This window comes from Rana temporaria, chromosome 3 (genome assembly GCF_905171775.1).
Source record: "Rana temporaria chromosome 3, aRanTem1.1, whole genome shotgun sequence".
Taxonomy (NCBI): domain Eukaryota; kingdom Metazoa; phylum Chordata; class Amphibia; order Anura; family Ranidae; genus Rana; species Rana temporaria.
Window position 1 is genome coordinate 141151546 of NC_053491.1, and position 12045 is coordinate 141163590.

General features: G+C 39.8%; 1 protein-coding gene across 2 annotated transcripts in view; it reads left to right on the plus strand.

Moving 5' to 3' along the window:
* The window catches only part of PIK3CG (phosphatidylinositol-4,5-bisphosphate 3-kinase catalytic subunit gamma), a 73367-nt gene extending 65063 nt beyond the window's left edge, over positions 1-8304 (plus strand). For both annotated transcript variants that reach the window (XM_040343530.1, XM_040343531.1), the window contains exons 10-11: positions 1377-1534; positions 7517-8304. In XM_040343530.1, coding sequence (XP_040199464.1) covers positions 1377-1534; positions 7517-7798 — 440 coding nt within the window. In that variant the 3' untranslated portion in view covers positions 7799-8304. The remainder of the gene's footprint in view (positions 1-1376; positions 1535-7516) is intronic.
* Positions 8305-12045: the final 3741 nt, after the last annotated feature.

The following is a 12045-nucleotide window of genomic DNA, read 5'->3' on the forward strand; positions in this document are numbered from 1 at the left end:
CATAGTGCCTTATTTTTTTGGCTGGCTAAACTTAAGCAGTGGTGTGTTTTCATGATCAGCACTAGTTACCCATGTTCTGCCCCATTAGCAGAAATATGGGTTGTGTTTAGGCCTGCTTTACCTATGCCCTGTGCCTTACTCTGCCCATTAAAAAAAATACTTGGCATCATCAGAAATCAAGTTGTACGAAAACTGCAAATTATCTTTTAATTAGTTGTGCCGATCCTTGTAGTGTTCCTGTTTTTATCTACAACGTTGGTTAAGAATGCAAAATGTCTAGATCCTACATATTTATGGTCAGTTTGTTACTAATTGAGGTCAATGTATTCCCCCATATGGTCCCCATACACTAGACGAAAAAGGGCTAGAAAATCTGTCATTTGAAATGTTCTTTCATTTTTTTGTCTAGTTAATGGGCACAATTACTATTTGATTTTTTTTTTTTTTACAGATGAAAAAATAGGAATTTCTTCCATCATAAAAGACGGAGCTTGGCGAAGAGGCATGTAAAGCCTTGTACACACAATCAGTCCATCCGATGAGAACGGACCGATGGACCGTTTTCATCGGTTAACCGATGAAGCTGACTGATGGTCCGTCGCGCCTACACACCATCGGTTAAAAAAACGATCGTGTCAGAACGTGGTGACGTAAAACACAACGACGTGCTGAAAAAACGAAGTTCAATGCTTCCAAGCATGCGTCGACTTGATTCTGAGCATGCATGGATTTTTAACCGATGGTTGTGCCTACTAACGATCGTTTTTTTCCCATCGGTTAGGAATCCATCGGTTAAATTTAAAGCAAGTTGGCTTTTTTTTAACCGATGGTTAAATAACCTATGGGGCCCACACACGATCGGTTTGGACCGATGAAAACGGTCCATCAGACCGTTGTCCTCTGGTTAACCTATCATGTGTAAGAGGCCTTAGTGGATGTCAGCGGATGATCTTCCGCTAACGTCCGCTATCCCATAGAGATACATTTATGTCCGTTTTTCATCCCTCCACGGATGGATGAAAAACGGACATACGGAACACCCGTGTAAAGATGTTTCTCGCCTGTTTGCACTGCCCATATGTAACAAAGCAAACTAAAAATTTATTCATGTACATCCATTGAACAATTTATCATTCGAAATTCGGTCATTACACTATTGTTTGCTCTTACGATCAAGTATTCAAACTATTTTTCATATAATTTATGGCTAGCCTTATCTGTGGCTCCCTGATGCCCAAATACCAACTTTCTGAAACTCAACATTATATGCCAGTATTGATGGATGTACAATAATTCTGAAGTGGTCTGTGAATCTTCACTGTCAGTAAAAGGAGGAAATCAAAATCATAAATAAATATTCATTTAATTTATTTTAGGCAATTTATTTCACATTGACTTTGGACACATTCTTGGCAACTACAAAAGCTTCCTAGGCATTAACAAGGAACGGGTACCTTTTGTGTTGACTCCAGATTTTCTACATGTGATGGGCACCTCAGGGAAGAAGTCAAGCTTGTACTTTCATAAATTTCAGGTATTACACAATGCATAAAATCTATCATGCTGTAAATTTATATTTATGTAACTACAATAACTATGTTTCTAAATGTATACCTTGTTAAACGGAAAACTTTTTCCGGTGTTGTCAATTTAGAAACGTTTTTAGTTTTGAGATGTGGGCTCACACAAACGCACAAGCTTGTCTTTTCTCTAGTAATGTATCCCATCCTCCAGGATTTCAAATCAGTGGATCCTGTCTTTGATCTTTAACCACTTCCAGACCTTAGGTGTTTTTCAGATTTGGTGTTTGCAAGACTAAAACATTTTTTTCTGCTAGAAAATTACTTAAAACCCCCAAACATTATATATATATATTTTTTTTTCTAACACCCTAGAGAATAAAATAGTGGTCATTCCAATACTTTTTGTCACACCGTATTTGCGCAGCGGTCTTACAAGCGCACTTTTTTTGGAAAAAATTCACTTTTTTGAATTAAAAAATAAGACAACAATAAATTTGGCCCAATTTTTTTATATATTGTGAAAGATAATGTTACGCCGAGTAAAATAATACCCAACATGTCACACTTAAAAATTGCGCCCGCTCGTGGCATGGCGTCAAACTTTTACCCTTAAAAATCTCGATAGGCGATGTTTAAAAAATTCTAGAGATTGCATTTTTTGAGCTTCAGAGTAGGCCTAGGGCTAGAATTATTGCTCTCGCTCTAACGATCGCGGCGATACCTCACTTGTGTGATTTGAACACCGTTTTCATATGCGGGCGCTACTCGCGTATGCGTTCGCTTCTGCGCGCTAGCTCGTCGGGACGGGGCGCTTTAAAAAAAAATGTTTTTGGTTTTCTTATTTATTTTTATTTATTTTATTACTTTTTACACTGAAAAAAAAAATGATCACTTTTATTCCTATTATAAGGAATGTAAACATCCCTTGTAATCGAAAAAAGCATGACAGGTCCTCTTAAATATGAGATCTGGGGTCAAAAAGACCTCAGATCTCATATTTAGACTAAAATGCAAAAAAAAAAAAAAAAAAATTTGAAACTGTCATTTTTTCAAATGACAAAAAAAAAATTGTCTCTTTAAGAGGCTGGGCGGGACTGACGTTTTGACGTCACTTCCGCCCAGCAGAGCTATGGGGACGGGCGAAGGAGATTTTTCCTTCAGTCTCGTCCCCAGTCACCAGCCGAACGGTCCCGATCTCCTCCGCCGCTACTGACGGCTCCGGTAAGCGATGGAGGGCGCGGGAGAGCGGCGGGAAGGGGGGCCCTCTCCCGCCACCGATAACGGCAATCTCGCGGCGGAGACCGCCGTTATCGTGTACCGGACCGCGCACACTAAAGATCGATACCTCGGTTGTGGCAGCAGCTGCTGCCGTTACCGAGATATCAATCTTTAAAAAGAGGACGTACATCGTCGTGCGCAGGTCTGGAAGTGGTTAAGGCTGGGTTCACACTAGTGCAAATTGAATGTGGGTTTCTCCGCATCCAGTTCGCTTGTCAGGAGACTGCGACCGCCTCTCAATGGAGCCGTTTTACACAGCTCCAGGATGGCTGCAGAGCTGTTTGCAGAAGAGTCCTGTGCTTCTGGTCTGTTTCAGGTCCAAATCCAGCCAAAAATTTGGGTCTGATTCATCCCTGAAATGGAGAACAGGGACGCACCGGACCCCTGCTGTGAGCTGCTTCGCACAGCAGTGTGAACCCAGCTTAAAGAGACTGTTGTGCTGTATGCCATTTGTAGTTCCTTCTGTTTGCTTTTGAAGTGAACCTGCTACATGGAATTAGTTATGACATTTGCACTGAAAAGCATGTATCACAAAAGCCCTACTTATGTTTTAGCTTGGTAGGTACATTGGATGGATGTGTTGAAATTGCACCCAGAGTTATAGTAAGTGCTTGTAAGGGAATTTTACCCCTTCATGACCATGCCATTTTTTTGCTATTTGGCGATCATACAATTCTGTACTCAAACATTTATATAGAGCTTTCTTTTGGTGGTATTTGATCACCTCTGGGTTTTTTATTTTTTGCGATATAAACAAAAAAAGACAGAAAATGTTTGGGGGGGAAATACAATACGTTTTACTTTCTGCTATAAAACATATCCAATAAAAATAAATGTAAAAAATAAAATGTCTTTATAATAATTGACCAAAATGTATTCTGCAAAGTTTTTGATAAAAAAAAAACACCCCATTTTGATTGGTTTGCGTGAAAGTTATAGTGCCTACAAACTATGGTATATACAGTTAGGTCCGTATATATTTAGACACAATTTCCATACTTTTGGCTCTGTATGCCACCAGAATAAAATGTAAATTTGAAATGCAGATAAGTACAAATTTTAGGAACTGCAACCATTTTTATACACAGTCCCCCCATTTCAAGGGCTCAAATGTAATTTGACAAATGAATCTAATCATAAATAAAATGTTATTTTTTTATATTTTGTTGAGAATCCTTTACTGGCAATGACTGCCTGAAGTCTGGAGCCCATGGATATTACCAGAAAATGTGTTTCCTCCTTTCCTTTCTGATGCTTTGCACGGCTCTAACTGCAGCTGTCTTCAGTTGTTCTTTGTGGGTCTTTCTGCCTTTAGTTTTGCCTTCAGCAAGTGAAATGCATGCTCAATTGGGTTGAGATCAGGTGATTGACTCAGCCATTACAGAATATTCTACTTATTTTCCTTCAAAAGCTCCTGGCTTGTATTTGCAGTGGGTTTTGGGTCATTATCCATCTGTACTGTGAAGCGCCATCCAATAAACTTGTTGCATTTGGCTGAATCTGGGCTGACAGTATATCTCTAAACACTGCAGAATTCATCCGGCTGCTTCTGTCACGTCATCAATAAACACCAATGACCCAGTGTCACTGGAAGCCATGCATGCCCATGCCATCACACTGCCAACACCATGTTTTACAGATGACATTGTGTTCTTTGTATCATGAGCTGTTCCAAGCCTTCTCCACACCTTTTTCTTCCAGTCATTCTGGTACACATTAATCTTAGTTTCATCTGTCCAAAGAATGCTTTTCCAGAACTGGTCTGGCTTTTTTTAGATGTTTTTTGGAAAGTCTAATCTGGCTTTTCTATTCTTCAGGCTTATGAATGGTTTGCACCTTGTGGTGAAACCTCTGTATTTGCTCTTGTGAAGTCTTCTCTTGTCAAAGTCTACAAATATATGCTCAATTATATGCTTACCTCCTGGAGAGTGTCCTTCTTAACTTGTCTGGATGTTGTGAATGAGTTTTTCTTTACCATAGAAAGGATCCTGCTATCATCCACCACTTGTCTTCCATGGATGTCCAGGCCTTTTTATGTTGCTGAGCTTACCGGTGCATTCTTCTTTCCTCAGAATGTACCAAACTGTTGATTTGACCACTCCTAATGTTTCTGCCTTCTCTCTGATGGATTTGTTTTGTTTTTGAAGCCTTACAATGGCCTGTTTCACTTGCATGGACAGCTCCTTTGAACACACGATGAAGGGTTCACAGCAATAGGATTCCAAATGCAAATACCACGCTTAGAATCAACTCCAGACCTTTTATCTGCTTAATTGAAGAAAGAAATAACAAAGGAGTAGCCCACACCTGGCCATGAAACAGCTTTTGATTAAATTGTCCAATTACTTTTTGTCCCTTGAAAAAGGGGGGATGGCTAGTCTTAAGAGCTGTAATTCCTAAACCCTTCCTCCAATTTGGAAGCAGTGTGCACTTTCAGCCCATATCTATAACTATATCTTGAATATGTTTTGGTAAATACATGAAAAAAAACTATAATTGTGCCTGTGTCCAAATATATATGGTCCTAAATGTATACTGGAATTTGTTATTTGTTTTATTTGATCCCCTGCTGATTTTTTTTGTTTGACAGCTCTTTGGTCTTGGCAATGGTGGAGAGATCAGAATCTGATTGGTTGATTGCTTCTGTGAACAAGTGTTTTTTATACAGGTTACAAGCTGAGATTAGGAGCATTCCTTTTAACCACTTCAGCCCCGGAGGATTTGGCTGCCCAATGACCAGGCCATTTTTTTTGGCGACTGCGTCGCTTTAACTGACAATTGCGCGATCGTGCGACGTGGCTCCCAAACAAAATTGACGTCCTTTTTTTCCTACAAATAGAACTTTCTTTTGGTGGTATTTGATTACCTTTGTGTTTTTTATTTTTTGCGATATAAACAAAAAAATAGCGTCAATTTGGGAAAAAAAGCAATATTTTTTACTTTTTGCTATAATAAATATCCCCCAAAAATATATAAAAAACGATTTTCTTTCTCAGTTTATGTATTCTTCTACATATTTTTGGTAAAAAAAATCGCAGTAATTGTATATCGATTGGATTGCGCAAAAGTTATAGCGTCTACAAAATAGGGGATCGTTTTTGGCATTTTTATTATTATTTTTTTTCATTAGTAATGGCGGCGAGCTGCGATTTTTATCATGACTTCAACATTATGGCAGACACATTGGACACTTTTGACACTATTTTGCGACCATTGTCATTTATACAGTGATCAGTGCTATAAAAATACACTGATTACTGTGGCAGTAAAGGGGTTAACCAGTAGGGGGCAAGGAAGGGGTTAAGTGTGTCCTAGGGAGTTATTCTAACTGTGTGGGGGCTGAGCTACCAGTGACATGACATTGATCACTGCTCCTGATCACAGGGAGCAGTAGATCAGTGTCCTCCTGTCACTAGGCAAAACAGGGAAATGCCTTATTTACAAAGGCATCTTCCCGTTCTGCTGCTCCGTGACACGATCACCAGACACCAGCGCACATCGAGTCCGAGGGTCCCTCGGGCACGGTCACAGAGCCCTTGGCGGGCGGGCGGGCGCGCGTGCATACGGCGGGTTTTTTAAAACAATGTACAGGTACAATGCTTTGTCCACAGGAGCCATTCTGCTGACGTATATGTTTGTGAAGCTGTCGGCAAGTGGTTAAGTGAGTGCTCCAAATCTCAGCTCGTTACCTGTATAGAAGACACCTGGGGGGCAGAAATCTTGCTGATTGATAAGGAATCAAATACTTATTTTGCTCATTAAAATGCAAATCAATTCATAACTTTTTTTTAAAATGCGTTTTTTCTGTATTTTTTTGTTGTCATTCTGTCTCTCAGGCCGAGTTCACACTGTCGCCGCATGCGGCGCACAGCAGGGGTCCGGTGCATGCTGGTTTACCGGTTCAGGTCCGATTTCAGCCCAAATTTTGGGCTGAAATCAAACCAGAAACGCACCAAAAAAGCATGCGTTTTTCCGACACACCGCACCATAGAGAGCCAGTCAGATTCTCCTGCTATGCGAATTGAATGCGGGGAAACGCGCATTCAATTTGCATAGGTGTGAACCCGGCCTTACTGTTAAAATAAACCTACCATTACAATTATAGACCGATCATTTCTTTGTCAGTGGGCAAACATACAAAATCAGCAGGGGATCAAATACTTTTTTCCTCACTTTATATATCTTCATTTACAGGAAGAGAGGAGCCAATTACCTAATTTTTTTATCACTAAATTTCAAAATTTGGTAGAGCAAAAGCTCCAACAATAGTGTCATATTAGTTTTTACATTTTGCACAAAATGTTATGTGTTATTTCTCGGGTAACTGTTTTCTCAAAGATGATATAGGCCTGTCTGAGCCTAAAAGATTAGATGGAGTCTGAGCTTCCATTCCCTGCTCAGTTGTGGTAGTTAATGTTTGTATGTTGGGGCCCTTCATAAATATATGCATCAACTGTATAGCATGTACAGACTAATGGCAATCCTATTATATCCACCATGGTGTTGTCTCACATTGTGGCTCAGATGAGACATGTTACTCTCTATAACACTAAGCACAGTAATCAGCATTATTTTAAATGTTACCATTTTTTTTTTCTTTCAATACTGCTTTGTGATTTACTGTTGAGTTTTTAGCCTCGTAGGTTCTTTAACAGTAAGTTTTTTTCAGTGTTTTTGTACATAATGATAAGCTATTATACCAACATTCTTTCTAGGACGTTTGCGTGAAAGCTTACATGGCCCTGCGACATCACACCGACCTTATGATCATCCTTTTCTCTATGATGTTGATGACAGGCATGCCTCAACTAACAAGCAAAGAGGACATTGAGTACATTCGGGATTCACTGACTGTTGGGAGGAGTGAAGACAGTGCTAAAAAGCATTTCCTTGACCAGATTGAAGTCTGTCGGGATAAGGGCTGGACTGTGCAGTTCAATTGGTTCCTGCACCTTGTATTGGGCATTAAACAAGGGGTGGAAAAACACTCTGCCTAATTCCATCCAGGAATCTCTAAATACACATTTAAAATTACTTGAATGGCCACCCTAAGGAGGTTGTTATGAAGTATTAAGATATGTAATGTACGGTAAGTACAAATTCCAGGAAAATCATTGCACATACGTGAATGTAATGGATTGCCATTAATATGTAAATATTTTAGTCGGGTAATGAAGAATTTCTAAACTTATTTCTAAGTTTACTTGCACTGCTAATTGTATCTTCCATTCCCTTGCATTGTTCAACCTGGGAATAGTAGTAGCAATAGCCAAACTTGTTATAAAAACGTCATAATACAGCTTTGCACATAATAGCACATTTCAATATTGCTGGCCATCTACTGCTGCTTTCAGGCAATTTCACCAACTTTCAATTGCAAAATGATCAAACATCTCAAGAAAGCCTACCACCAACATTCTTTATTAAACTTTAATGCCTCGTACACACGACCGTTTTTAATGTCATGGAAAGATTCTTGTCAAGCCTGCCTTGCATACACATGATCGTGAAAAAAAAAATGCTCGAGCAAAGCGTGGTGACGTACAACACGTACGACAGCACTATAAAGGGGAAGTTCCATTCGAATGGCGCCACCCTTTGGGCTTATTATGCAAATTTCCCTTCTCATAACTTGCTTCCGAGCAATGCACGTTTTTTTCCCCGTCGTTAAAGCCTACACACGACCGTTTTTCACAACATGAAAAACGTAGAGAAAAACTAGAGCAGGCTCTACATTTTTAATGGCACATTTTTCTCATCGGGAAAAATGCTCTGGAGCCTACACACCATAGTTTTTAAAGACCAATCTAAAAAAATTGCATTTTTCTCGCCATGAAAAACGATCGTGTGTACGCGGCATAAGGCTAACCGTACATAAGGCTGTTTTTAGTCAATTTCAATTACTTTCTGGCAACCAGGAATTACACATACAATCACAAGTATTTGCCAGAAACTAAACAATGGTCAACCCCCAAGTTCAATTGACCACTTGAATTCAGGCGATTGTGAAATAAAAACTGGGCAACAAATTGACAGCTTAAATCAGTTAATTGAAAGATTGAATTGAAAACAGAGAAAAACTATAGCATTGTCTTTGAAAGTAATCATATTTTTCCACCCGGTTTAATTGAGATAATTCTGACCTCTTCGTCTTATAGTTGATTGAAACCTCTAATATACTGTCTTTTGCTTCTTTTTTAATTATTACAAAAATGAAATCAAAAGTCTGATTGCTTTATGTTTATGGCACAAGAAAAGGATATAAAAACACTGGCCAAATATAGGCCCAAAAAGGGGGGCGGGGATCCAAACAACTAAATATCAGTCTATGGGCCGGTTCCCACTGGTATGATGTCTGAGATCGGATGTGATTCGCACCACACTGCAGTGCAAATCACATGCGATCTCTGCGCGGTGCAATTTAAGCCATACAGATAGTATGACTGAATTTTCATCAAATTTGCATCAAACTGATTTGGGGTTGTAATTAACTTTTAACTGACACTCCCAGCAGTTTGCATAGGGCAGTGTGATCTGCCGCCGGGAGACATGTGATGCAGGAACCCGCAGTGGATTTGCAGTGTTCCCGCAACGCAGCAGCGTGAAACGGCCCCATATGAAGTGTCCAGGGGTATATGAATCCACTTGTTTAGCATCACAAGTTCATGAAGTTAAAATATTATTGCTTCAGTAGGCAGCTAAACCCGAGACAGAAATAATTCTCTGTAAAACACAAAAGAAACACAAGGGGGTATTTAATGAGATAAAAATAAACCGCCAAATACAAACTTACAGGGGTAAAAACAAAGAGAGCTTATCTGCAACAATAATGGATATAATGTAGCTGGTCCGTAGCGGGACGTCACATCCAGCTCCTGCCAACCAGGGGGGGTTCTTCCTACTTCCGCGATCGGCTGAACCGTTTTCTCTATTGACAGACACGCCAGTGGCTACTCTATATGTTAGACACAAATTATTCAGGTGGACCAGCTACATTACATCCATTTTGGATGCAGATGTTTGTTTTTCTTGCATTTTGGCAGTTTATTTTTATCTCAATAAATACTTACTAATATTTCACTTAGTTGGCGTCTCCTTGTGTTTCTTTTTGCTTTATCAAATAGCCACATGTATGAGCCGCTTTCTATTAGTGTCAGGTTTCCTTGGTCCATTCAGTCATTTTTACGATGAAAAACTACCTGAAACCTGAAACTGCCCAGTATTTTAAGCGTTTGTTTACATGGGCCCAGAGGTAAGACAAACGCAGCCTGCTTCCGGGAATAAGTGGCTTGTTTTTTAAATGTGTTTCACATGGATTCACATACCTACCTAACAGTAACTTCAGTCACATTCTAAATTCAAGCAGTGCAATCCAGATCCTTTAAAAATGCTCCACAAACATATCAGAACCAGAATACAAAACATCTGTGTACACTAATCCTATACAGTAACAGTGGTTCCCAATCTCTGTCTCCAAGTACCCCCAACAGGTCATGTTTTCAGGATTTCCTTCACCTTGCACAGGTGATTTACAGCAGTGTCAATGACTTGGTCATTATGAGAGCTGTTTTATCTAAGGGAAATTCTCAAAACATGGCCTGTTGAAGGAACTTGAGGAATGAGGTTTGGAAACCGTGCTCTTTATGAATATTTTCATGTAATATTTGCCAGGCTGTGCTCCCCAAAAAGTGCATCTGACTACTGGCTTGTATTTACACAGGCTATCCCCCCTTCAGGCTTTCATGAATTCTTCGGTCATACTTATCAACCTTACCAGCCATTCAGTGTTCCCCTTCATTTACCAATCCCTCCACTGTCTTCCGCTTGCCCAACAAATACAATTTAGAATACCAATAACAGCATATGAAGCCATCCATAACTTTTCCATAAGGCAATTTAACATCAACATCTCCCTCTCAAAATATCACCCGCACCATCCACTCTGCTCCTATAAAGACCACCTGCTGTCTAGCTTCCTTCCCTCCTTCCATGCAGGACTGCAGGATTTTTCCAGAGCCTTTCCCTTCCTCTTAAACATAATACCCCAATATGTCTGGCTATCTCCCACTCTGTCTAAGCAATCCCTGAGCACTCATCTCTTCTGGGAAGCCTATACCACATCCACATAAACTGTACTTTGACTTGCTCACCTTGATCAGCTAATCCCTGAAGGTATTACCTTTTTGTATTTGATCCTTCCTTTTAGATTGTAAGCTCTTATGAGCAGGACCCTCCTAACTCTCTTGTATTGAATTTTATTGTAGGTGTACTGTCACCCTTTATATTGTAAAGCACAATATAAATCCTGTATAATAATAATATTAATATATAATAATGATAATACAAGCATTAAACCAAAAGCTATAAGCATCCCTTTGGGTATGTAGTTGCCTTATCAACACATCTCAACAACTTCTTTTGACGTATAAAAAAATAAATATAGCCTATACAGTACAAGTCATGTTGTAATTAAATGTTATGAAAAATTACCTTTCCTTTTCAGTGTGCAGCGCTGTAATTTTCTGTAAAATCCAATGCAATATGTCTACTTAGAGACGTTCTGTACACTGATGGCGTACATAACGTACCCCAGAAACATAATTTCCTGCTTGTGTGTTAGGCCTCGTACACACGACCATTTTCCTCGACAGAATCCATCCAGAAACTTGGTGGCAGAGCTTTTTTGCCGAGGAAACCGGTCGTGTGTATGTTTTCCATCGAGGAATCTGTCAAGGAACTCGACGAGGAAAAAAGAGAGCAAGTTCTCTTTTTCCTCAACGGGAGTCTCAATTTCCTCGTCTTGTTCCTCGTCGGGCTGGTTTTTGATGAGAAACACGTTCGTGTTTATGCTAAGAAACCCGCGCATGCTCAGATTAAAGTATGAGATGGGAGCGCACCTTCGGTAAAAGTAGCGTTTGTAATGGAGATAGCACATTTGTCACGCTGTAACAGTCTGAAAGTGCAAATCGTCTCTTACCAAACTTTTACTTAACATGCAGTAACATGAGAATAGCAAAAGCAGCCCTAAGGGTTGTGCCAGTGGAATTGAACTTCCCTTGCCGTTGTATGTGTTCTACGTCACCGCGTTTGAGAGCGAGGAGATTTGGTCTTGACAGTGTGTATGCAAAGCAAGCTTGTCAAGTTTCTCGACAAGCCTAACAAGGAACTCGTCGAGGAAAACGATGTTTCATTTACGACGAGTTCCTCGGTCGTGTGTACGAGGCCTTAGGCTTACTGATTTTCC